General features: G+C 48.8%; 1 protein-coding gene across 10 annotated transcripts; it reads left to right on the forward strand.

Moving 5' to 3' along the window:
• Window positions 1–11: 11 nt before the first annotated feature.
• On the forward strand, window positions 12–27,040 carry RGL2 (ral guanine nucleotide dissociation stimulator like 2). 10 transcript variants are annotated; one of them, XM_072125432.1, is made up of 18 exons: window positions 13–148; window positions 4,421–4,522; window positions 9,813–9,890; window positions 16,439–16,602; window positions 17,127–17,186; window positions 22,048–22,312; window positions 22,574–22,855; window positions 23,364–23,467; window positions 23,541–23,625; window positions 23,705–23,767; window positions 24,363–24,437; window positions 24,626–24,658; window positions 24,995–25,116; window positions 25,324–25,413; window positions 25,494–25,590; window positions 25,679–25,945; window positions 26,030–26,138; window positions 26,607–27,040. In XM_072125432.1, the coding sequence occupies exons 1-18, from the start codon at window positions 107–109 to the stop codon at window positions 26,783–26,785; spliced, it is 2,217 nt and encodes a 738-aa protein (XP_071981533.1). In that variant the 5' UTR covers window positions 13–106; the 3' UTR covers window positions 26,786–27,040. The 10 variants fall into 10 exon arrangements, with proteins under 10 accessions (XP_071981539.1, XP_071981533.1, XP_071981537.1 ...); XM_072125436.1 differs by having other exon boundaries at window positions 18–148; window positions 22,574–22,792; window positions 26,607–27,038; XM_072125435.1 differs by lacking the exon at window positions 13–148 and adding an exon at window positions 214–318.
• Window positions 27,041–27,047: the final 7 nt, after the last annotated feature.

A 27,047-nucleotide genomic window follows, 5' to 3' on the forward strand; every position in this document is an offset into this window, starting at 1 on the left:
GCTAGTTTGGTCTCGGCCTTGCTGCCTCCACTCCCATACCTTGTGCACTCAGAGCGGATCAGTACAGGCTGCTGCAGGTTCTCCAGCAAGGTCTGCTTCTCCAGAGATGTCCTCCTCTGCCTGGCTGATGGAGGTGTACACGGCACAGGTGAGGCTGGGGCTGGAGGATTCCTCTGCCTGGATGATGGAGGTGTACATGGCACAGCTGAGGCAGGGGCTGGAGACTTCCTCTGCTCCTGCACAACCTGCTCGCTCCTCTGTCCTGGATGACCCAACATTGTGTTCCCACTCACTGGCTTCTGCTGCACATTCACACTGGTAGGTGATTTCACCAAACTTGAACTTACTACTACTGCTGCTTCTTTCTTCACAAAATCTTCATTCTTTACTTCACTACTTCTGGCAGAACTGCAGCCGCTGACATGACTTACTGCACCGGAGACTTTAGGATTTTCATCCATTAGTTTTGGTGTCTGGGAGTTATTTCCCAGAGAAGGCCTTGGAGCCTGGGCCTTGCATGGGGAACTTCCCCACCCAGGGTGGCCCCGGCCTGGGCTAGCTCCAGACATGAGGAGACCTCAGGAGCTCACACTGCACACAACCTCTCAGCAAGGGGGCAGTATTATAGTAGTTATATTCCTGTACATAGGGGGCGGTATTATAGTAGTTATATTCCTGTACATAGGGGGCAGTATTATAGTAGTTATATTCCTGTACATAGGGGGCAGTATTATAGTAGTAATATTCCCGTACATAGGGGGCAGTATTATAGTAGTTATATTCTTGTACATAGGGGGCGGTATTATAGTAGTTATATTCCTGTACATAGGGGGCAGTATTATAGTAGTTATATTCCTGTACATAGGGGGCAGTATTATAGTAGTTATATTCCTGTACATAGGGGGCAGTATTATAGTAGTTATATCCTGTACATAGGGGGCAGTATTATAGTAGTTATATTCTTGTACATAGGGGGCAGTATTATAGTAGTTATATTCCTGTACATAGGGGGCAGTATTATAGTAGTTATATTCCTGTACATAGGGGGCAGTATTATAGTAGTTATATTCCTGTACATAGGGGGCAGTATTATAGTAGTTATATTCCTGTACATAGGAGGCAGTATTATAGTAGTTATATCCCTGTACATAGGAGGCAGTATTATAGTAGTTATATTCCTGTACATAGGAGGCGGTATTATAGTAGTTATATTCCTGTACATAGGAGGCGGTATTATAGTAGTTATATTCCTGTACATAGGGGGCAGTATTATAGTAGTTATATCCTGTACATAGGGGGCAGTATTATAGTAGTTATATTCTTGTACATAGGGGGCAGTATTATAGTAGTTATATTCCTGTACATAGGGGGCAGTATTATAGTAGTTATATTCCTGTACATAGGGGGCAGTATTATAGTAGTTATATTCCTGTACATAGGGGGCAGTATTATAGTAGTTATATTCCTGTACATAGGGGGCAGTATTATAGTAGTTATATTCCTGTACATAGGGGGCAGTATTATAGTAGTTATATTCCTGTACATAGGAGGCAGTATTATAGTAGTTATATCCCTGTACATAGGAGGCAGTATTATAGTAGTTATATTCCTGTACATAGGAGGCGGTATTATAGTAGTTATATTCTTGTACATAGGGGGCAGTATTATAGTAGTTATATTCTTGTACATAGGGGACAGTATTATAGTAGTTATATTCCTGTACATAGGGGACAGTATTATAGTAGTTATATTCTTGTACATAGGGGGCAGTATTATAGTAGTTATATTCTTGTACATAGGGGGCAGTATTATAGTAGTTATATTCTTGTACATAGGGGGCAGTATTATAGTACTTATATTCTTGTACATAGGGGGCAGTATTATAGTAGTTATATTCTTGTACATAGGGGGCAGTATTATAGTAGTTATATTCCTGTACATAGGGGGCAGTATTATAGTAGTTATATTCTTGTACATAGGGGGCAGTATTATAGTAGTTATATTCTTGTACATAGGGGGCAGTATTATAGTAGTTATATTCTTGTACATAGGGGGCAGTATTATAGTAGTTATATTCTTGTACATAGGGGGCAGTATTATAGTAGTTATATTCCTGTACATAGGGGGCAGTATTATAGTACTTATATTCTTGTACATAGGGGGCAGTATTATAGTAGTTATATTCCTGTACATAGGGGGCAGTATTATAGTAGTCATATTCTTGTACATAGGGGGCAGTATTGTGGTAGCTTTACTTCTAGAGGGCAAATTATTGTACATACTGTAGGTGTCAGTAATTATGTTTGCAGCATTTTTTCACTTCCTTTTTCTTCTTCTTTTTCCACATAATAAAATGTCTTGCGCTTAACAGGGGGAAAATATAATAGAAGTGAAATCCTTCTGCCAGCGGAAATAACCTGAGACTTGCTTTGTGTCATGTGATTTGATGGGGGGGGGGTACATTTGTAATGGATAAAGTATTTGGGACCTTCTTGTTATGATGTATTTGCCGCCTCGGCAGGAATGTCTGTGGTCTCTGTGATGATAGAAGACGTCATTGACCTTCACATCAGACAAGGTCGCTCTGTACGGGCTAATAACTCGCTGATGCCAAAATCTGAAGGTTTTATGTATAAATTGTGGAAATTTCTATTTGTTCATCTTAGTTTGAGGAAGTTGTGGGTGTACGTGTCGTCACATTTACCCAATAGTCCATACAGAAAGCAGAAGAGCTGACACTCGCTCGGTGCGTCCCGCCCGGTAGCACAATGGTGCCCGGGATGCCAGCGGTGATATAATAACACTCGCAGACAATGCTCTGTGTACTCCGGGGTTCTGGGCATCGTGTTGATGCAGGAAGCGCTCACTCGCAGGTTTCCTGATTCTCTTCCTGCGCCCCAGGATGTGACGCAAGTCAAAGGACAAGGTGAGGCTGAGCCTAGAAGACACCTAGAGCCGCTCCGAGGCGTCTCCACCAACATCCAGCGTTACCAGGACCCAATGCCAGCAAGTTCTTATCACTACTTGGATGTACACGGAGACGACTACACTACTACTGCTTCCCCAATGTGTGTGTGACCCCCTGACCCTGAGGGATATGTTGTGTGACACGGTGACCTTGGCTTCCTGAGAGGTGGTAAGTACAATGTCTCCCCTATGTAGCACGTACAAGAGGCGCGGTGTCTCCTCCATACGTGTTATGTACAAGAGGCGCGGTGTCTCCTCCATACTCGTTATGTACAAGAGGCGCGGTGTCTCCTCCATACGTGTTATGTACAAGAGGCGCGGTGTCTCCTCCATACGTGTTATGTACAAGAGGCGCGGTGTCTCCTCCATACGTGTTATGTACAAGAGGCGCGGTGTCTCCTCCATACGTGTTATGTACAAGAGGCGCAGTGTCTCCTCCGTACTCGTTATGTACAAGAGGCGCGGTGTCTCCTCCATACGTGTTATGTACAAGAGGTGCGGTGTCTCCTCCATACGTGTTATGTACAAGAGGCGCAGTGTCTCCTCCATACGCGTTATGTACAAGAGGCGCGGTGTCTCCTCCATACGTGTTATGTACAAGAGGCGCGGTGTCTCCTCCATACGTGTTATGTACAAGAGGCGCAGTGTCTCCTCCATACGTGTTATGTACAAGAGGTGCGGTGTCTCCTCCATACGCGTTATGTACAAGAGGCGCAGTGTCTCCTCCATACGCGTTATGTACAAGAGGCGCGGTGTCTCCTCCATACTCGTTATGTACAAGAGGCGCGGTGTCTCCTCCATACGTGTTATGTACAAGAGGCGCGGTGTCTCCTCCATACTCGTTATGTACAAGAGGCGCGGTGTCTCCTCCATACGTGTTATGTACAAGAGGCACGGTGTCTCCTCCGTACTTGTTATGTACAAGAGGCGCGGTGTCTCCTCCATACGTGTTATGTACAAGAGGCACGGTGTCTCCTCCGTACTTGTTATGTACAAGAGGCGCGGTGTCTCCTCCGTACTCGTTATGTACAAGAGGCGCGGTGTCTCCTCCGTACTCGTTATGTACAAGAGGCGCGGTGTCTCCTCCGTACTCGTTATGTACAAGAGGCGCGGTGTCTCCTCCATACTCGTTATGTACAAGAGGCGCGGTGTCTCCTCCATACTCGTTATGTACAAGAGGCGCGGTGTCTCCTCCATACTCGTTGTGTGCATGATTCGGGGGGCTCCTCCATACGTGTTGTGTGCATGATTCGGGGGGCTCCTCCATACGTGTTGTGTGCATGATTCGGGGGGCTCCTCCATACGTGTTGTGTACATGATTCGGGGGGCTCCTCCATACTCGTTGTGTACATGATTCGGGGGGCTCCTCCATACTCGTTGAGTACATGATTTGGGGGGCTCATCCAGCCTGGTACCATGAGCAGTCACCATGTTGTTGCTTCTTTACATTTAGTCGGTGGTCACACACATGATCCTGCGCACATTGAAGACGGCGCTGGAGGAGGAGAGACGAGGACACCGACCAAGACAAGAGTCCAAAGATGACCACAACGAGGTGAGACGAGGAACTGTAAATGTGGCCCATATGTGTGCAGGGAGTCCATGGCTCCATCACATGACAAAACTACAAGACTAACACCTGTGATGTGTAATATTGTCTATTGGCTCCATCATGGTGTCATGCGGTGGCTCTCACTTTTTCCTGGAGTCACATAAAAATATCTTATCGGAGTAGTCCCTGAGCGTTTCTTTGGGTCTCCACACCCTGAGTGATCCTTAAAGTACGAATGAAACACTCACCACGCTGACCACGCTGATATTAGCTGTTTTTTCTTTATCAAAAATATATCAATTGTTCCAAGCATTTTAGGCAAAACATAATCCCCCAAGTGTCAGTCCATATAATCCAGCGTGGGCCTCAGGGAGACGGGCTGAGCACAGCATGCAGTTTCACACTTGGGTGACTATGTTTTGCCTAAAATGCTTGTAACAATTGATATATTTTTGATAAAGAAAAAACAGCAAATATCAGCGCGGCGAGCGTTTCATTCCCACGTTTTCCTGGCCATCAGGTTGGTTCCCCTCCCGGCCCCCAGCGTGGCTCCCCTCATATATCATCATAGCTCTTTTCCTATTCCCTTCTTGTCTTGATCAGACTTGGTGACGTTACTTGGGAACATTTTAGCCCGGCCTAATAGTAGGAGGCTGATTTTAGGGTGTGGGTTACACCTCTTGTGCGGTCCAGGGTCTGGGACTGTTGGCTCCTTAGTGTCAGAAGCTGGAAATGGAACAATAACTTGTAGCAGTCGTCTACAGACCCGAGCAGATACACAGATAGCGGAGATATTGTCTTGTACAAATTCACTTCCGACACTTACCAGAAATATTTCATCTGGAAGGGTTTACACCGTGGGAAGTGACTGGGTTAAAAACATGAAAACGCCTGGAGGCAGATGCGAGGCGTTAGATCAATTACAGGCAGAATTTCGGCTGCCGCATTGGGGGTGCCACCAGTATCTACAACTTTGCGGTATCTACAACATTTGTCACATCGGCTCAGGGGAACCTATGGAGGAGGCTCCAGGGGAGCATTGAGAGTGTTACGAGCAAACTCTACCAGGGGTCTACCCCTGCATTGTACCCAATGATGTAATGTACGTGTCTACAGCCTGCGGCAGCCTCATTGCTTCATTGTAATTTTTGGCTAAGAAAGGGGGGGGGGGCTTCATTAAAAAACGAGTAATCTGATTTAAAAAAATGTTGTTTTGGACACAGTCTACAGGGATTTACATAAATCTGGAAGCCGCCTTTACATTTTGTACATAAGGTCACGTGGATGTGATTTGTGGCCCGGTGGCTGATTTTCCAGATGTCGGGGCTGTGACCTGGCCGAGTCATGAGAGAGACTTGTACTCATGTGACTATTAGCTGGGGAACACAACATCATAGACAGGGGGATGATGGAATAGTAAAGCTTCTCCTTTGATCCTGAAATTTGGGACCAGGATACATTGTTTCATTCATACCTCCCATTCGCTAGACACATAAACCATGTATATACTAAACACACACAACATATCTCCACAACCCTCAAATATAGGAGCACATTAATACACCCACACCCTATATAAGATACAAGGACCAGCATTACACCACACAGTAATATATACCAGCAGGTAATATACAGCACACAACTCTATACCTGCAATGAATATAGTGACTTGCAGCAATCAGAAGGGAAACCTCTGCTTCTCATTTTAGTCCTAACCTCTAAACTCACAGGTCAGTTTGACTGTCACTGACATAAGGACACCACAGTATCTGCCCCGTGTGCTGCACAAATAAAGACCCGACCAGGGGCAGGCAGGCAGTACAATCGGCCTCCCCACGCGTGGTCGCTCATGTGCCTGTTCCTGGGTTGCAGAACTGTCTGCAGTAGGATAATATAGGGGCGGCGCATGGGAGAGACGCTGTTATATGGAACTTTGACAGCCATGGCCCCTCCCCCTCCGACGCGATTGTTACATCTCTGTTTCCTTTATAACATATGATATTGTAATCTGATTGGGTCTCATAATCCCTTTATTACATCAGAGGAAACCAGTGTAATATCCGAGGAGGTCAAAGGTAACGTGTTGGAGGGGCTCATATTTTGGTTTGATAGAGAGGGATTGTTATGTATCCCCGCAGATCTTATGTGCGATGAATGTTGTATTTCTGATGGGAAAATTACATTTTTGGCCATTATAGTCTGTTACCATGGAGATACCTGGGCCTGTGTACAAAGTATGAAGACTATTTTCATAGATGCCATAATATAAATTATAGTATAAGTAGTAATATATATATATATATTAGTATAAGTATATAAAGGGTTTGTACCATGAAGTAAAGGTGCACATAACATCAGGCGCCCCACACCCCTCGCAGGGATTTGTTCCTCTATACAGGAGCTCTGGACTCTCATGGTTCTGCTGTGAATTCTGTCGTCTGGACTTCACCATTAAAGGAAATCTCCCACCACAAACCTGATCGACACAAGCATTAAAGGGGTATTCCAGGAATCAGCATAATTCATATACAAGTGGGCACTCAAAATATAAGCTAATGTGTAATTAGTTGTTATTTCAAATTTTGCTCCCCTTAGCATAAAATGCTGATGACATACAGTGTAATGAAGAATTAATATGCTCCTGGCCCTTTAATCAGTCCGTTAATTTCCTCTGCGCGGTCCGTCACAGAAAAGAAGATGGCCGCTGGTCACATGTCCACATCACATGTCCTGCACCTGCCTGGGCAGGTCATGTGATCACCACTAAGTTTGGCTGTAGTCGGTTGGTTGCAGTGCATCCAGTATGGTCAGTGTTGTGGTGATGGCAGTTGCACATCATTACTATGGTAACAGAGCAAGAAAACCTGTTACATCATCACTGTTAGCAGAGCATAAGAGGTAGGAGGAGTTACTGAGAACTAAAGGATCTTGGGACTTGAAGTTTCCAGTGGCGGCCATCTTAGTGATAACTCCACCTACTTTAGAGAGGCCATAAATTTAGTAAATCATAAAATCATATTATTTTAGCTCCGTTTTGTGACTAATGACATTGAGTATTGTTGTATTCATTTATTTATATCATCAAGGGTTTTTGTGTCAGACGTTCATATTCCCGGAATACCCCTTTAACCTATAGATCCCGGCAGCGTGACTGTGGTATCTTCTTGTGCTGTCCATGGCCTCTGTCCTTCTAAAGTCAACTGTTAAAATTATCCCCCTGCTCCCTCAGCACTTCCCCCTCCCTCTGCCTGATGTAATCTCACACAGTGGGAGAGGGAAGTGCACAGTGTAACAGCCTGGGAAGCTACAGCACTGCAATTTACTGTACTTTAGTCCCAGGATATAATAATCAGCTATAACAGTTATCATAGGAGTCTGTAATGAAGCTTCAGTGTTTATCCTGGTTCCAACATTGTCACAGAGACCAAAAAAAATTTGTTTGGAGTTACCATTATAAAATATACAGTTCCGACTTACATACAAACTCAACTTAAGAACAAACCTATAGAACCCATCCTGTACGTAACCCGGGAACTGTCTGTATAAACATTTCTTCTCCTGTACAATGTATTTTACTTTCAAATGTGCATCACACGTCACAATGTTACAAAACTCCTGCCCTGGGGGTACATGTGCCGGGTCATGTGACTGGGGGGGGCAGGGGATCCACATTCCAGGAGGGGTTTTTTCTACTTTCACTTCAGGTAAATGGCAGGAAAACCACATCCAGGTAGAGAGCGGGAGGAGATCGGCAGAAGAGAAGTCATGGGGGAGATGTTATTGTGGTGACTTGTTATAGGCGGCTCCGGCACGAGGACGACCATAGGGACCGGAGCTGCGACCTCTCACCATATCCGCAGGAGATGATCCGAGCAGATAAGGTATCACAGACCCTCCATGATCCCACAGACCCTCCATGATCCCACAGACCCTCCATGATCACACAGACCCTCCATGATCCCACAGACCCTCCCTGATCCCACAGACCCTCCCTGATCCCACAGACCCTCCATGATCCCACAGACCCTCCATGATCCCACAGACCCTCCCTGATCCCACAGACCCTCTACGATCCCACAGACCCTCTACGATCCCACAGACCCTCCACGATCCCACAGACCCTCCACGATCCCACAGACCCTCCCTGATCCCACAGACCCTCCACGATCCCACAGACCCTCCACGATCCCACAGACCCTCCACGATCCCACAGACCCTCCACGATCCCACAGACCCTCCCTGATCCCACAGACCCTCCATGATCCCACAGACCCTCCCTGATCCCACAGACCCTCCCTGATCCCACAGACCCTCCACGATCCCACAGACCCTCCAGGATCCCACAGACCCTCCAGGATCCCACAGACCCTCCAGGATCCCACAGACCCTCCAGGATCCCACAGACCCTCCACGATCCCACAGACCCTCCACGATCCCACAGACCCTCCACGATCCCACAGACCTTCCACGATCCCACAGACCCTCCACGATCCCACAGACCCTCCACGATCCCACAGACCCTCCACGATCCCACAGACCCTCCACGATCCCACAGACCCTCCACGATCCCACAGACCCTCCACGATCCCACAGACCCTCCACGATCCCACAGACCCTCCATGATCCCACAGACCCTCCATGATCCCACAGCTCTGCTCTGTTACCCCATTATTAATAATATATATTATATACACCCCACATAATAATCCCCTGACTCCTTGTGCATTAGATGATTCACTTTTGTGTCTTTTACTTTTCTCTTACGTTTTCTGACTATTGTGCGATGTTCATGATACTTTATATTAGGTTTTTATTGATAACGATGCAGCTGTCGCAGGGGGCGGAGTCTGGTGGGCGGGGCTTGGATTATGCGCTGATGAATATTCACAGCAGGAACCGGTTTGTCCGGGCGTTGCTCTCTATATTTACCTGTCTGAGCACGTGCTTTTACTTTGTGCGGAAGTGTAAACCCTCAGACACCTGGGACCCAGAGCTTGTCCCCGCAGCTGCGCCCATTAACCCCTTGCTTTCCTTTCTTCTGCCTTGTCTTGGCTTCAGCCTGTCCTCTCCTCCCTTATCGTCCGGTTTACTTTCTATGAATGTGGCGCTGAGGTGCCTGTCACGGGGAGGTCCCTGTGCCGCCTCTAGAACGACGTGGTACCTTCTGCCCGGCAAGGTGAGGCCACGTCCCCCTGTGTGATGAATGATGAGATGGCTGCAGGTTTGTGCTCTTTGGCTTGTGTCTGGATGTGGCTCGTGTCGCCTGTGACCACATTCTGTGCGTTTCTTCCAGGTCTTGCAGTACGAGGGAGACGAGGAGCGGGACGGTGTTATATACAGTGTGTATCTCCGCAACGCAAACTCCCACCAGGTAACATCGCTCTTATACAAGGTGATGGACTGTGAGCAATGCCTGATGATTGTGGATCTTATAGGATTCACTTCCATCCAATGTCTTGTCCATTGTGCGTGGTCTGTTCTGTGGCTGCTCCTCCAGGATGCGATGCCCCATGTTTAGTTACGGTTTATACTGAGGATAGTGATGGTCGTCTGCGTCTCCAATGGTGGGTGAGGAGGAGGAGGAGGAGGAGGAGGAGGACAGAAAGACGGGGGAGACGTTCATGTAGTTTAAATGGTTTAAAGTAAAATGTGGAGTTAATTGTAAGGTATAGATATGGATCGGGGATGTGGCAGCTAGACGGATCTGTTATACATTTACATAATTGGCGGCTCATAGATTAGAGGGACGTTCCCACTTCGGCAAATTAATGTTATTGTTTCTATAGTGAAAAACAACACAATATAGCAATGTACTTTCTGTATCAATTCCTCACTTGCTGTCATTCTATACAAATCTCCTATGTTTACTTCCAGTAGATAGAAATCTGACCATAGTCACACAGGTGCACGGCTCCTTATATGACACGGGTGCAGGGCTCGTTATATATCACACGGGTGCACGGCTCGTTATATATTACACGGGTGCACGGCCCGTTATATCACACAGGTGCACGGCTCGTTATATATCACACAGGTGCACGGCTCGTTATATCACACAGGTGCACGGCTCGTTATATCACACAGGTGCACGGCTCGTTATATATCACACGGGTGCACGGCTCGTTATATCACACAGGTGCATGGCTCGTTATATCACACAGGTGCGCGGCTCGTTATATCACACAGGTGCGCGGCTGGTTATATATCACACAGGTGCACGGCTCGTTATATATCACACAGGTGCATGGCTCGTTACATCACATAGGTGCCCGGCTCGTTATATATCACACAGGTGCCCGGCTCGTTATATCACACAGGTGCACTGCTCGTTATATCACACAGGTGCAGGGCTCGTTATATCACACAGGTGCAGGGCTCGTTATATATCACACAGGTGCACGGCTCGTTACATCACATAGGTGCACGGCTCGTTATATATCACACAGGTGCACGGCTCGTTACATCACATAGGTGCACGGCTCGTTATATATCACACAGGTGCACGGCTCGTTACATATCACATAGGTGCACGGCTCGTTATATATCACACAGGTGCACGGCTTGTTATATATCACACAGGTGCCCGGCTCGTTATAGATCACACAGGTGCCCGGCTCTTTATATCACACAGGTGCGCGGCTCGTTATATCACACAGGTGCACGGCTCGTTATATATCACACAGGTGCCCGGCTCGTTATATCACACAGGTGCGCGGCTCTTTATATCACACAGGTGCACGGCTCGTTATATATCACAAAGGTGCACGGCTCGTTATATATCACAAAGGTGCACGGCTCGTTATATATCACACAGGTGCACAGCTCATTATATCTCACAGGTGCGCGGCTCCTTATATCACACAGGTGCACGTCTCGTTATATATCACACAGGTGCACGTCTCGTTATATATCACACAGGTGCACGTCTCGTTATATATCACACAGGTGCACGTCTCGTTATATATCACACAGGTGCAAGGCTCGTTATATATCACACAGGTGCACGGCTCGTTATATCACGTAGAGTAATCAGAGCTGTGTGATATAACGAGCTGTGCACCTGTGTGATATAACGAGCCGCGCACCTGTGTGATATAACAAGCAGCGCACCTGTGTGATATAACGAGCCGTGCACCTGTGTGATATAACGAGCCGCGCACCTGTGTGATATAACAAGCAGCGCACCTGTGTGATATAACGAGCCGTGCACCTGTGTGATATAACGAGACGTGCATCTGTGTGATATAACGAGCCGTGCACCTGTGTGATATAACGAGCCGTGCACCTGTGTGATATAACGAGCCGTGCACCTGTGTGATATAACGAGCCGTGCACCTGTGTGATATAACGAGCCGTGCACCTGTGTGATATAACGAGCCGTGCACCTGTGTGATATAACGAGCCGTGCACCTGTGTGATATAACGAGCCGTGCACCTGTGTGATATAACGAGCCGTGCACCTGTGTGATATAACGAGCCGTGCACCTGTGTGATATAACGAGCCGTGCACCTGTGTGATATAACGAGCCGTGCACCTGTGTGATACATAACGAGCCGTGCACCTGTGTGATACATAACGAGCCGTCCACCTGTGTGCTATAACGAGTCGTGCACCTGTGTAAAATAAAAAGCCGTGCACCTGTGTGATATAACGAGCCGTGTACCTGTGTGATATAACGAGCCGTGCACCTGTGTGATATAACGAGCCGCGCATCTGTGTGATATAACGAGCCGCGCATCTGTGTGATATAACGAGCCGTGCACCTGTGTGATATAACGAGCCGTGCACCTGTGTGATATAATGAGCCGTGCACCTGTGTGATATATAACGACCCGTGCACCTGTGTGATATAACGAGCCGTGCACCTGTGTGATATAACGAGCCGTGCACCTGTGTGATATAACAAGCCGCGCACCTGTGTGATATAACGAGCTGTACACCTGTGTGATATAACGAGCCGTGCACCTGTGTGATATATAACGAGCCGTGCACCTGTGTGATATAACGACCCGTGCACCTGTGTGATATAACGACCCGTGCACCTGTGTGATATAACGAGCCATGCACCTGTGTGATATAACGAGCCATGCACCTGTGTGATATAACGAGCCGTGCACCTGTGTGACCAGGGTCAGATTTGTATCCACTGGAAGTTGACAATGAAAATTTCTATAGGTGCCGCTCATTTAGAAGCAGAATCTGTTGGCCCCCCATGGACCCATCACATATGTTTCTATGTAAATGCATGTGATTGGTAGCACCCGGTGTCTTGTGTTGTTATAACGTGTGACCGAGCCCTTTCTGTACATTGTCTATAATAGGCTTTTACTTTCCTTTCACCATTATGTGGTAACAACTGAGTGCAAGTTATACACGTGAATACATTTAGACACAAGATTTGGAAGGATAGGCCAGTGTGGGTGATGTAGGCCCCATTGTGGGTGATGTAGGCCCCATTGTGGGTGGTGTAGGCCCCATTGTGGGTGATGTAGGCCCCATTGTGGGTGATGTAGGCCCCTGTGTGGGTGATGTAGGCCCCAGTGTGCGTGATGTAGGCCCCAGTGTGGGTGATGTAGGCCCCAGTGTGGGTGATGTAGGCCCCAGTGTGGGTGATGTAGGCCCCAGTGTGGGTGATGTAGGCCCCAGTGTGGGTGATGTAGGCCCCATTGTGGGTGGTGTAGGCCCCAGTGTGGGTGATGTAGGCCCCAGTGTGCGTGATGTAGGCCCCAGTGTGGGTGATGTAGGCCCCAGTGTGGGTGATGTAGGCCCCAGTGTGGGTGATGTAGGCCCCAGTGTGGGTGATGTAGGCCCCTGTGTGGGTGGTGTAGGCCCCAGTGTGGGTGGTGTAGGCCCCAGTGTGGGTGATGTAGGCCCCAGTGTGCGTGATGTAGGCCCCAGTGTGCGTGATGTAGGCCCTGTGTGGGTGATGTAGGCCCCAGCGTGGGTGGTGTAGGCCCCAGCGTGGGTGATGTAGGTCCAGTGTGGGTGATGTAGGCCCCAGCGTGGGTGATGTAGGCCCCAGCGTGGGCGATGTAGGCCCCAGCGTGGGCGATGTAGGCCCCAGCGTGGGCGATGTAGGCCCCAGCGTGGGCGATGTAGGCCCCAGCGTGGGCGATGTAGGCCCCAGCGTGGGCGATGTAGGCCCCAGCGTGGGCGATGTAGGCCCCAGCGTGGGCGATGTAGGCCCCAGTGTGGGCGATGTAGGCCCCAGTGTGGGCGATGTAGGCCCCAGTGTGGGCGATGTAGGCCCCAGTGTGGGCGATGTAGGCCCCAGTGTGGGCGATGTAGGCCCCAGTGTGGGCGATGTAGGCCCCATTGTGGCTGATGTAGGCCCCATTGTGGGCGATGTAGGCCCCTGTGTGGGCGATGTAGGCCCCAGTGTGGGCGATGTAGGCCCCATTGTGGCTGATGTAGGCCCCATTGTGGGCGATGTAGGCCCCTGTGTGGGCGATGTAGGCCCCAGTGTGGGCGATGTAGGCCCCAGTGTGGGCGATGTAGGCCCCAGTGTGGGCGATGTAGGCCCCAGTGTGGGCGATGTAGGCCCCAGTGTGGGCGATGTAGGCCCCAGTGTGGGCGATGTAGGCCCCAGTGTGGGCGATGTAGGCCCCAGTGTGGGCGATGTAGGCCCCATTGTGGCTGATGTAGGCCCCATTGTGGGCGATGTAGGCCCCTGTGTGGGCGATGTAGGCCCCAGTGTGGGTGATGTAGGCTCCAGTGTGGGTGATGTAGGCCCCAGTGTGGGTGATGTAGGCCCCAGTGTGGGTGATGTAGGCCCCAGTGTGGGCGATGTAGGCCCCATTGTGGCTGATGTAGGCCCCATTGTGGGCGATGTAGGCCCCAGTGTGGGCGATGTAGGCCCCAGTGTGGGTGATGTAGGCCCCAGTGTGGGTGATGTAGGCCCCAGTGTGGGTGATGCAGGCCCCTGTGTGGGTGATGCAGGCCCCAGTGTGGGTGATGTAGGCCCCAGTGTGGGTGATGCAGGCCCCTGTGTGGGTGATGCAGGCCCCATTGTGGGCGATGTAGGCCCCTGTGTGGGCGATGTAGGCCCCATTGTGGGCGATGTAGGCCCCAGTGTGGGTGATGTAGGCCCCAGTGTGGGTGATGTAGGCCCCAGTGTGGGTGATGTAGGCCCCAGTGTGGGTGATGTAGGCCCCATTTGGAAACTTAGCGAGAATGAGAGTAATTCCTAGTGGTGTTATGTCTGGTAAACCATTAGACCATTCACACGTCAGTATTTCATCAGGACATAACAAGAGGTGGAATCTATGAAGGGTAAAGGGATAATGGGAGCTTGGGGTCTTTTCAGTGTTTTGAGCCCTTACATGGTTTGTTTTAGTTGTATTTTATGTAATAATCTAACTTCTGGGATCAATAAACTTCTCTTCTAATATCAAAGGTGGAAATCATCACATATCACCAGGATGAATGATTGTAAACCAGTCACACTGACATCCTGGTGAGCGCCCCCTCTGGCAGGATCTGCTCTTCTTTAAGCTTCCTATGTCCTTGTCCTTTAGAACTAAAGTGTTTAAAAATTATGCAAATGAGCCTTAGGGGCTCCAGGTTCCATTAACACCTCTGCAGCCTGGAGCACCTCAGGTTCATTTGCATAATTTTTTAAAGCCTTTTTTTTCTTAAAAACAAGGGCGTAGGAAGCTTAAAGAAGAGCAGCTCCTGCCAGAGGGGCGCACATAGGATGTCAGTGTGACTGGTTTGGTTTGCATCCTGGTGATAGGTTTCCTTTAAATAAGCTTTAGAATTTTATTTCTAATCTTATTGTACAAGTTTTCTGAAACATTCCGCTCTACTTTGTTGCAATTTGTCACTTTGTTCAAGGTTCTTGCTGTCAGTGAATGAGAACACATAGAGGCAGTAACTCTGTATACGGCTCATCCTGCTTAACACTGTGAATGGGAGACAATTGTATCCAGTGGAGACAATGCTCTGTGTGTGACGGATACATTTTAACAGACTAGCAGGGAGATCTAAGTGCTGCTGCTCACAGAGCATTGTGCAGTCTGGATACATGAACAGGGTCAGTGTTAGACAAAGAGGGGCCTGGGCAAAACTAATAATGGGGCCCCAAAATATTTTATGAACAGTCACCGTCAGTAAGAGGCTCCTAAAGTCCTGTACAATAATAATACATTGTAGTTACACACAGTAGGAGGTAAGTGTCTGTAAGATGGGAGAACTTTATAGCAGATGGACAGATGATAGGGAGATGGATGATAGAAGATAATATGAAAGACAATATAGATTTATAGATGCAGAAATATAAAGTAGATTATATATATATTGATAGAAGATAGATACAGTAGAAGAGAGATAGAAGATTGATTGATTGATGGATAAATAATAGATACAAGACAAAAAGATAGATAAACGGTTAGACAGATGTATAGAGAAGAAATAGACAAATTATAGGAGACAGATACATGATGGATATATAGACAGGAGATATATGATGAGCATCTTCACCCGGGCATCAACCAGGGGGTATTAATAGAGCAACACATCCTCTGCCCACAAAAGTCCACATCCAGGGGGCCACATTAGGAAGGGGGCCCTGGGGAAATGCCCAGTTTGCTGCCGCCTAACGCCGACCCTGTACATGAACATCCATAGGCAGCAGACCCTGTACATAACTGGTCCTGTCCATAGCTGAGGAGCCGCACAATGTATCCGTCTGGAGTCCAGGCTGTTCATCTCACAGAGCATTGTCTGGATGTAATACGATGTGAGAAGCATAACCTTTATGAGCACAGAGACGCGTTATGTAAATGTCTGTGGCTATTTGTGTTCCGAGCCGCCTGGTAACTAAGTATAAGGTGTCAGTACACAATGTCAGTACATTCTGCTGATTCATCGCTTTGTGCTATTATATAATATAATTGTCTATCCTTCCCTCTCCTCAGGCTCCTGTTAGAGTGTTAGCTCTGCGTGCTGGCACTCTCCCCAGACTTGTCCTCCATCTTCTTGAAGCCCGAGTCCTGGGGGACACTACCTACACCCCGGCCTTCCTTGCCACATATCGCACTTTCACCAACGCCCAAGAGGTTCTGAGGATTCTGCTGGCCAGGTGGTGACTCTATATCATATGGGGGGAGATTATAACATATATACTGGGTGTATAATACATATATATATACTTGTTATGGAAGAAACTTGTCACATGGTCCCCGGGGACAACCCCATGACATGACTAATGTGTGACCCAGGAAGTGTCAGGACTACATTATATTATACTAAAGGTCCTGTATATATTATGGGAGGTCATGATTATATACATTACCGCAATGTTACATTCTGTTCTATTTGATTCCATTCTATTATTAGTCCTGAATATATTATATTAGAGGTTCTGACTTTATTACATAATATTATAATAACGGTCACAACCATAATACACTGTACGATATATGTCAGGAATCCGCCACATGGAATAATGTATACTCTTATAACATGTGTGATCTCATTATACCCCGGTTATTATACGGCTGAGGAGGTGATGGTGACTATATTATAATATATTACAGGTATTGATTGATGTCCCCTCCCCCCGGGACCCCCCTATTATATAAGTAATTGTGTCTGTGGTTACAGGTTGGAGGATGACAATTATTCGCAAGCGACGGGTAACTCCTATGGAGGAAAGGATGATGAGTGAGTAGTACATGGATTCAGTATTAGCAGTCTGTATCTCACATCCGCCATCTTTCCTCAGTATCAGCAGTCTGTATCTCACATCCGCCATCTTTCCTCAGTATTAGCAGTCTGTATCTCACATCCTCCATCTTTCCTCAGTGTCGGCAGTCTGTATCTCACATCCGCCATCTTTCCTCAGTATCGGCAGTCTGTATCTCACATCCTCCATCTTTCCTCAGTATCAGCAGTCTGTATCTCACATCCGCCATCTTTCCTCAGTGTCGGCAGTCTGTATCTCACATCCGCCATCTTTCCTCAGTATCAGCAGTCTGTATCTCACATCCTCCATCTTTCCTCAGTATCAGCAGTCTGTATCTCACATCCGCCATCTTTCCTCAGTGTCGGCAGTCTGTATCTCACATCCGCCATCTTTCCTCAGTGTCAGCAGTCTGTATCTCACATCCGCCATCTTTCCTCAGTGTCAGCAGTCTGTATCTCACATCCGCCATCTTTCCTCAGTATCAGCAGTCTGTATCTCACATCCGCCATCTTTCCTCAGTGTCAGCAGTCTGTATCTCACATCCGCCATCTTTCCTCAGTATCAGCAGTCTGTATCTCACATCCGCCATCTTTCCTCAGTATCAGCAGTCTGTATCTCACATCCGCCATCTTTCCTCAGTGTCAGCAGTCTATATCTCACATCCGCCATCTTTCCTCAGTGTCGGCAGTCTGTATCTCACATCCTCCATCTTTCCTCAGTATCAGCAGTCTGTATCTCACATCCGCCATCTTTCCTCAGTATCAGCAGTCTGTATCTCACATCCGCCATCTTTCCTCAGTGTCAGCAGTCTATATCTCACATCCGCCATCTTTCCTCAGTGTCGGCAGTCTGTATCTCACATCCTCCATCTTTCCTCAGTATCAGCAGTCTGTATCTCACATCCGCCATCTTTCCTCAGTATCAGCAGTCTGTATCTCACATCCGCCATCTTTCCTCAGTGTCAGCAGCCTGTATCTCACATCCGCCATCTTTCCTCAGTATCGGCAGTCTGTATCTCACATCCGCCATCTTTCCTCAGTGTCGGCAGTCTGTATCTCACATCCGCCATCTTTCCTCAGTATCAGCAGTCTGTATCTCACATCCGCCATCTTTCCTCAGTGTCAGCAGTCTGTATCTCACATCCTCCATCTTTCCTCAGTATCAGCAGTCTGTATCTCACATCCGCCATCTTTCCTCAGTGTCAGCAGTCTGTATCTCACATCCGCCATCTTTCCTCAGTATCAGCAGTCTGTATCTCACATCCGCCATCTTTCCTCAGTATCAGCAGTCTGTATCTCACATCCTCCATCTTTCCTCAGTATCAGCAGTCTGTATCTCACATCCGCCATCTTTCCTCAGTGTCAGCAGTCTGTATCTCACATCCGCCATCTTTCCTCAGTGTCAGCAGTCTGTATCTCACATCCGCCATCTTTCCTCAGTGTCGGCAGCCTGTATCTCACATCCGCCATCTTTCCTCAGTGTCAGCAGTCTGTATCTCACATCCGCCATCTTTCCTCAGTGTCGGCAGCCTGTATCTCACATCCGCCATCTTTCCTCAGTGTCAGCAGTCTGTATCTCACATCCGCCATCTTTCCTCAGTGTCGGCAGTCTGTATCTCACATCCGCCATCTTTCCTCAGTGTCAGCAGTCTGTATCTCACATCCGCCATCTTTCCTCAGTGTCAGCAGTCTGTATCTCACATCCGCCATCTTTCCTCAGTGTCAGCAGTCTGTATCTCACATCCGCCATCTTTCCTCAGTGTCAGCAGTCTGTATCTCACATCCTCCATCTTTCCTCAGTATCAGCAGTCTGTATCTCACATCCGCCATCTTTCCTCAGTGTCAGCAGTCTGTATCTCACATCCGCCATCTTTCCTCAGTGTCAGCAGTCTGTATCTCACATCCGCCATCTTTCCTCAGTATCAGCAGTCTGTATCTCACATCCGCCATCTTTCCTCAGTGTCAGCAGTCTGTATCTCACATCCGCCATCTTTCCTCAGTGTCAGCAGTCTGTATCTCACATCCGCCATCTTTCCTCAGTGTCAGCAGCCTGTATCTCACATCCGCCATCTTTCCTCAGTATCGGCAGTCTGTATCTCACATCCGCCATCTTTCCTCAGTGTCGGCAGTCTGTATCTCACATCCGCCATCTTTCCTCAGTATCAGCAGTCTGTATCTCACATCCGCCATCTTTCCTCAGTGTCAGCAGTCTGTATCTCACATCCGCCATCTTTCCTCAGTGTCAGCAGTCTGTATCTCACATCCGCCATCTTTCCTCAGTGTCAGCAGCCTGTATCTCACATCCGCCATCTTTCCTCAGTATCGGCAGTCTGTATCTCACATCCTCCATCTTTCCTCAGTATCAGCAGTCTGTATCTCACATCCGCCATCTTTCCTCAGTATCAGCAGTCTGTATCTCACATCCGCCATCTTTCCTCAGTGTCAGCAGTCTGTATCTCACATCCGCCATCTTTCCTCAGTGTCAGCAGTCTGTATCTCACATCCGCCATCTTTCCTCAGTATCGGCAGTCTGTATCTCACATCCGCCATCTTTCCTCAGGGTCAGCAGTCTGTATCTCACATCCGCCATCTTTCCTCAGTATCAGCAGTCTGTATCTCACATCCGCCATCTTTCCTCAGTATCGGCAGTCTGTATCTCACATCCGCCATCTTCCCTCAGTATCAGCAGTCTGTATCTCACATCCGCCATCTTTCCTCAGTATCGGCAGTCTGTATCTCACATCCGCCATCTTTCCTCAGTGTCAGCAGTCTGTATCTCACATCCGCCATCTTTCCTCAGTATCAGCAGTCTATATCTCACATCCGCCATCTTTCCTCAGTGTCAGCAGTCTGTATCTCACATCCGCCATCTTCCCTCAGTATCAGCAGTCTGTATCTCACATCCGCCATCTTTCCTCAGTATCAGCAGTCTGTATCTCACATCCTCCATCTTTCCTCAGTATCAGCAGTCTGTATCTCACATCCGCCATCTTTCCTCAGTATCAGCAGTCTGTATCTCACATCCTCCATCTCTCCTCAGTATCAGCAGTCTGTATCTCACATCCTCCATCTCTCCTCAGTATCAGCAGTCTGTATCTCACATCCTCCATCTTTCCTCAGTGTCAGCAGTCTGTATCTCACATCCGCCATCTTTCCTCAGTGTCAGCAGTCTGTATCTCACATCCGCCATCTTTCCTCAGTGTCAGCAGCCTGTATCTCACATCCACCATCTTTCCTCAGTGTCAGCAGTCTGTATCTCACATCCGCCATCTTTCCTCAGTGTCGGCAGTCTGTATCTCACATCCGCCATCTTTCCTCAGTGTCGGCAGTCTGTATCTCACATCCGCCATCTTTCCTCAGTGTCGGCAGTCTGTATCTCACATCCGCCATCTTTCCTCAGTGTCGGCAGTCTGTATCTCACATCCGCCATCTTTCCTCAGTGTCGGCAGTCTGTATCTCACATCCACCATCTTTCCTCAGTGTCAGCAGTCTGTATCTCACATCCGCCATCTTTCCTCAGTATCGGCAGTCTGTATCTCACATCCGCCATCTTTCCTCAGTGTCGGCAGTCTGTATCTCACATCCGCCATCTTTCCTCAGTGTCAGCAGTCTGTATCTCACATCCGCCATCTTTCCTCAGTGTCGGCAGTCTGTATCTCACATCCGCCATCTTTCCTCAGTGTCGGCAGTCTGTATCTCACATCCTCCATCTTTCCTCAGTATCAGCAGTCTGTATCTCACATCCGCCATCTTTCCTCAGTGTCAGCAGTCTGTATCTCACATCCGCCATCTTTCCTCAGTGTCGGCAGTCTGTATCTCACATCCTCCATCTTTCCTCAGTGTCGGCAGTCTGTATCTCACATCCGCCATCTTTCCTCAGTATCAGCAGTCTGTATCTCACATCCGCCATCTTTCCTCAGTATCGGCAGTCTGTATCTCACATCCGCCATCTTTCCTCAGTGTCGGCAGTCTGTATCTCACATCCGCCATCTTTCCTCAGTATCAGCAGTCTGTATCTCACATCCGCCATCTTTCCTCAGTGTCAGCAGTCTGTATCTCACATCCGCCATCTTTCCTCAGTATCAGCAGTCTGTATCTCACATCCGCCATCTTTCCTCAGTGTCGGCAGTCTGTATCTCACATCCGCCATCTTTCCTCAGTATCGGCAGTCTGTATCTCACATCCGCCATCTTTCCTCAGTGTCAGCAGTCTGTATCTCACATCCGCCATCTTTCCTCAGTGTCAGCAGTCTGTATCTCACATCCGCCATCTTTCCTCAGTATCAGCAGTCTGTATCTCACATCCGCCATCTTTCCTCAGTATTAGCAGTCTGTATCTCACATCCACCATCTTTCCTCAGTATCGGCAGTCTGTATCTCACATCCGCCATCTTTCCTCAGTATCAGCAGTCTGTATCTCACATCCGCCATCTTTCCTCAGTGTCAGCAGTCTGTATCTCACATCCGCCATCTTTCCTCAGTGTCAGCAGTCTGTATCTCACATCCGCCATCTTTCCTCAGTGTCGGCAGTCTGTATCTCACATCCGCCATCTTTCCTCAGTGTCGGCAGTCTGTATCTCACATCCGCCATCTTTCCTCAGTGTCGGCAGTCTGTATCTCACATCCTCCATCTTTCCTCAGTATCAGCAGTCTGTATCTCACATCCTCCATCTTTCCTCAGTGTCAGCAGTCTGCATCTCACATCCGCCATCTTTCCTCAGTGTCGGCAGTCTGTATCTCACATCCGCCATCTTTCCTCAGTGTCGGCAGTCTGTATCTCACATCCTCCATCTTTCCTCAGTGTCGGCAGTCTGTATCTCACATCCGCCATCTTTCCTCAGTGTCAGCAGTCTCTTCTGCGCCTGGATGTCTCAATATCCTGAAGACTTTATATCGCTGGACGCCGGCACGAGGGAAGAACTGTCCGGCTGCTTCACAAGACTGAAGAAAACGAATTTGGTGACACAATTGGAGGAGGTCACGGCCGGGCAGAAGGCAGTGACAGGAGAGCGCCCCCCGGTGCTAGAGAACGACCACTACGACCCGTTAGATATCCTGACGTTCCAAGCTGGATATGTGGCGGAACAACTGACCTGCCTGGAAGCTGTGAGACTCCGTATACTCTGACCTTATACACGTAGCTTCATGGGTTCCTGGAGTACATGATGGGCGTTGTAGTTCCCCATAGGACACACTGTGAGGGGTCCTGGAGGGGCATATGATAATCACCAATGATATAATGAGGGCAGCGTTACACGGGGGATCCTAGTATGTGATGGGGTCGTTACAGAATCGCCTCACATTGCGCCGTGTCTTGTAGTTTTATTACTAATATTTTGTTTTTGTGACTTTTGTTTTTTATTGCAGTCTCTCTTCTTAAAAGTTGTCCCTCACGAGTGCCTGGGGTCTGTGTGGTCTCGCAGAGACCGGGGAGGAGACCACCGGGACCGCTGTCACTCTGTCAGAGAGACCGTCCGCCACTTTAACCGCCTGTCGGGGGCTGTGACCTCGTCCTGCGTTCAGGACCCACAACTTAGGCCGCAGCAGAGGGCTCGGATCATTGAGAAGTGGGTGAAAGTGGCCGAGGTGAGACATCAGAACCTGGGACATCTAACAACACAAAATATCTCACCCGGTCAGAGATTACGGGTAATTTAGTACCAAGAATACTTGAATATAGAAGGTTGAACAACCTTCAGGAAGAAACCCCAATATGTAATGAATACACAGAAACCTCTCAGACCCATTTAGTTACTGGTATATGACAGTATATGACAATGTGTCTATAGACAGTCAGGTGGAGGCTTCAAGGGTAACTCTATGACCTCTGCCTGCTTCATACATGTCAGACAGCAGGTAACGTAGGATGAAATAGCATTGGAGGCTACTATGTTTCATCCTGACGGCTGCTGCAAAAAAAGTTATTTATACAGCGGAGGTGGGGGACGGATGCCATTGTATAGCATCCGTCCCCAGCATCCACTAAGCATAGACCTTAGCTGTGCCCCAGTCATGTAACATATTGTGCTTCGCTGTCCCATGGTGATGGAAATCACTGACGGTCGGAGCTCTGTCTCTACCTCTGTGGTGTTTGTACATAAATCCATGATTTTTAGTGTGAATCTCTACTCTAAACGATCCAATGTCCTAATTCCAGGAATGTTGGAACCTCAGGAACTTCTCCTCGGTCTACGCCATCCTGACAGCCTTACAAAGTACATCTGTGCATCGGCTGAAGAGGGTGTGGGCAGAGACCTCCAGGTGAGGGGCGTCATGTCTCTAGGTGCCTGTGTGTACATAGACCTATAAGATAATTGCCAATAATATCCTGCAGGGAAATCCAGCGCAGTTACCAGGACATGAGCGAGGTGTTTTCGGAGAAAGATAACTACGCCCGGATGCGGGAGCTGCTTTTCCAGGTGATCGGTCGCCCTCGTATCCTTCTACCTTCTGCTGCCGTAAGATGATGCGCAATTCTAACTCTACGTCTTTATTTAGTCTCAGGACACATCAGACGTCTCCAAAAAACACTCCCCCCGCTCCAGAGACCCCCGAGCTACGGTGAGCAACGCCAGCACTTTTGTATGGTACAGGGACATACGTTGCGATACATCCCGTGCTCTGCCAATCAGATCTCCTAGAGAATTGCTGGAAGTTCTGTTCTTGATGGCGACGTCCTTCTCTATGACTTGTGATGGGAGGAGAAGCTGTGACGGCTGCTGTATACGGCACCGTGTCTCGCTGCATACGGCACCGTGTCTCGCTGCATACGGCACCGTGTCTCGCTGCATACGGCTCCGTGTCTCGCTGCATACGGCTCCGTGTCTCGCTGCATACGGCACCGTGTCTCGCTGCATACGGCACCGTGTCTCGCTGCATACGGCACCGTGTCTCGCTGCATACGGCACCGTGTCTCGCTGCATACGGCACCGTGTCTCGCTGCATACGGCACCGTGTCTCGCTGTATACGGCGAGCGCTATATACATACAACATGAATATTGTCACCAGCAGCCGCATTGGAGACCATCAGGAACGTAATGCTGCCAAATATCGGGGCAGGATATAGAGATGATATATCAAGGCGCCTGCAGTCATTTAGGGAAGGATGATGGGGGTTATCTTTTTCTGACTTGTCATATTGTTTTCCTGTCACAGGGGGTCATCCCGTACCTGGGGGTCTTCCTCACGGACCTTGTTATGCTGGATTCCGCCATCCGAGATCAGCTGGAGGTGAGATTCTTCTCATAGTCTAATCCCACCCACTTACATGCAAAGCCACGCCCCTTGCAGGATGACACAACTGTTTTGTTGTATCTACAGTAAAAAGTGTCGAAAGCACTTGATAAAATTGTTGCAAAGCACCAATAAAATGTAATGTCACTTCATGTTTTCTAATATTAATCCTGTTGTTTTTTCAGAATGGATTCCTAAACTTTGAGAAGCGCAGGAAGGTAAGTGCAGAATCTTAAAGGGCATCTACCACCAGGATGAAATACTATATGCAAATGAGCCTGAGGGGCTCCATGCTCTATAGATGTTAATGGAGGCTGGAGCCCCTCAGGCTCATTTCAGTACAGTCTTTCCTCCTGGTGGTAGATGCCATTTAACACTAACCCTAAGTCACCTTGGTTTATTATAGGGGCCAAAATGCGGAGTTACCTGCGAGGGGGCGGGGCATGACACTCTTTGAGGTCACACTCCGCCCCTTCAGGCCTCTCACTAGTCATTACACTGTGTCACGGCTGCTCCACATTCTCAGTAATGATTTTTATGTTCTCCTTGTACAGGAGTTTGAGTCGCTTTCTCAGATCCGTATTCTGCAGACGGTTTGTCTGGGATATCGCTTCACCTCCGATCCGCATTTTGTTGGCTGGTTCCAGAAACTGCACCTGATCAGTGAGGATGAGAGGTGAGTACTGGGTGCTGGGATGTGTGACCCATGACTTGGCCCTGTAGGAAGGACGTTTTCCCCTTAGGATACGTTCCCGGCTGTCAGAACCTCTGACGTGTGTGAACATAGTCTTACCCTTCAGCCTCACATTATTATAAGGCCCCGTCAGATTATGGGCAGGGGCGGCGGTTTAGGCAATGGTCTCATTATTGTCACCTGTTACAGTTACCATCTGTCATGTGACATCGAGTCTAACCATGACCCCAGTGCGACGCCACCAGTGAAGCCCACAGTGATCATCACGCACTGCACCGAGTGAGTAGCCGTCTGGGCCGGCACACGTGGAAATGGTGGTACATTGAGGAACTCTTCATGTTCTGCTTTTCTCTCCGCAGTCTCCTGGCCTCCATTGCTGCACCCTTTGGTCCCAGCATGCACCTGGTGTCCTGGGATACTCCGTGTGAGCGGCTGATGACGCCAGGCCTGTCCGGGGTATGGGCGCTCTTCCGCCATGTCACACTGTGCAGGACAGGAGGTTTATACTTGTATTATGTCCTTCTCCTCTCTCCTCTCCTTCCAGCCACAGAAAAGCCCATCTGTCCCAGCGCTGGACACGCAGAGCTCCCCCAAACCCACACACAAGGGTTTCCTGACCCCCGCAGTCAACGTGCGGACACACAGACGTTCTGCATCGTGTGGGAGTCCTCTAAATACGACAATGCAGCACGCCGCGTCTGCGGAAAGCATCTCCGAGCAGCCGAAATTCCCAGACCCCACCGCAGACTCGCGTATTATCCGTGCACGCGTTGAGCCGGCGGAGGAGAACAGCGTGTACAAGAGCGTGCGGGTGAGGGGATGGGGGGCTTCTACTGCATCGCAGGGACCGGCTGCAGGGTCTTCTATAACATCATCTATACGTTTTGTGCCTTAGATCAGCAGTCAGGAGAAGACGCCCACCGTGATTGACCGGATTATACGGAAGCATCACATGACGCTGCAGGGGCCGCAGGAGCTGGTGCAGCTGCTGCCTGGACAGAAAGGTGAGGTCCTTCACATCTGAGATGTAGATACACAGCCGGGTCCTAAAACCCACCTATAGTTATCCCAGGACTGACCCCACACCCTGCTGCACCCATCAGCTACAACCTGAGAAGGTGCCGGCGGAGCCAGGGTGCTGCCCAGGGAGATCACATCAGGCAGATTACAGGACTTCATCATCGCCACCGACTCCTTGCATCATCTACCAGACGCCTCTGCCTCCAGCGCCGTTCGCTTAGTTTCTTTAGCCTCCACTGTTCCCAATTTCCCATGACCGTGGTTGATCTGTGAAGTGTCCCGTGTCAGGGAGTGACCACAGTGCAGAGAATGGGAGTCCATGCATCATAGAAAGTGTTAGCAGTGGGTGACATGGTAGAAATTCCCGCTGCCATATCCCTCGCTCCTCCTCCATCTCTTTATGTGACTGTATATAAATATGTATAACCCCGGTATTCTCTTCCCCCCCACAGAGCTGGTGATCCCAGGATCCGCCAATGTCTTCTACGCCATGAGCTCCTCCAGCCTGGATTTCCTGGTGCGTCCACAGCATCTGCCCACCCAGACCTCTCACCACCTGAAGGCGCAGATCCACGCCACCTACCCCAAAATCAAGGCCAAAGCCGGAGACTTTGCTAAGGCCCTGTTCTAGTATCTCCTGCCTCTGCACTGACACAGAGGGGGGAGGACATTGCACGTTGTGTAAATCCAGAGTTACGTCATGGGCGACGCTGGAACGAGGCTGCAGGAAGTGAGGCAATGGCGCAGAGACGCGGTGTCTCCGGACCCCCAGCTGCATGTAAAGTGCTGCTACACCCCCCATACACTATCACAAAACACTATGTAATGTTACTACTGTGTATTCTATGATATTATATTATATTATATTTAATTACCCAGCATGCTCTGCGGCA

The sequence above is a fragment of the Engystomops pustulosus genome, chromosome 9 (genome assembly GCF_040894005.1).
Source record: "Engystomops pustulosus chromosome 9, aEngPut4.maternal, whole genome shotgun sequence".
NCBI classification, from domain to species: Eukaryota; Metazoa; Chordata; class Amphibia; order Anura; family Leptodactylidae; genus Engystomops; species Engystomops pustulosus.

What these genes read in the sequence shown, in the direction of transcription:
- RGL2 (XM_072125432.1), top strand. Translation starts at nt 107, where the DNA reads ATGTCCTCCTCTGCCTGGCTGATGGAGGTGTACACGGCACAG. An exon ending in CCAAAGATGACCACAACGAG is followed by an intron (nt 4,523 to 9,812) that starts GTGAGACGAGGA and finishes CGTTTCTTCCAG; the next exon opens with GTCTTGCAGTACGAGGGAGA. An exon ending in GCTGCTGCCTGGACAGAAAG is followed by an intron (nt 26,139 to 26,606) that starts GTGAGGTCCTTC and finishes TCCCCCCCACAG; the next exon opens with AGCTGGTGATCCCAGGATCC.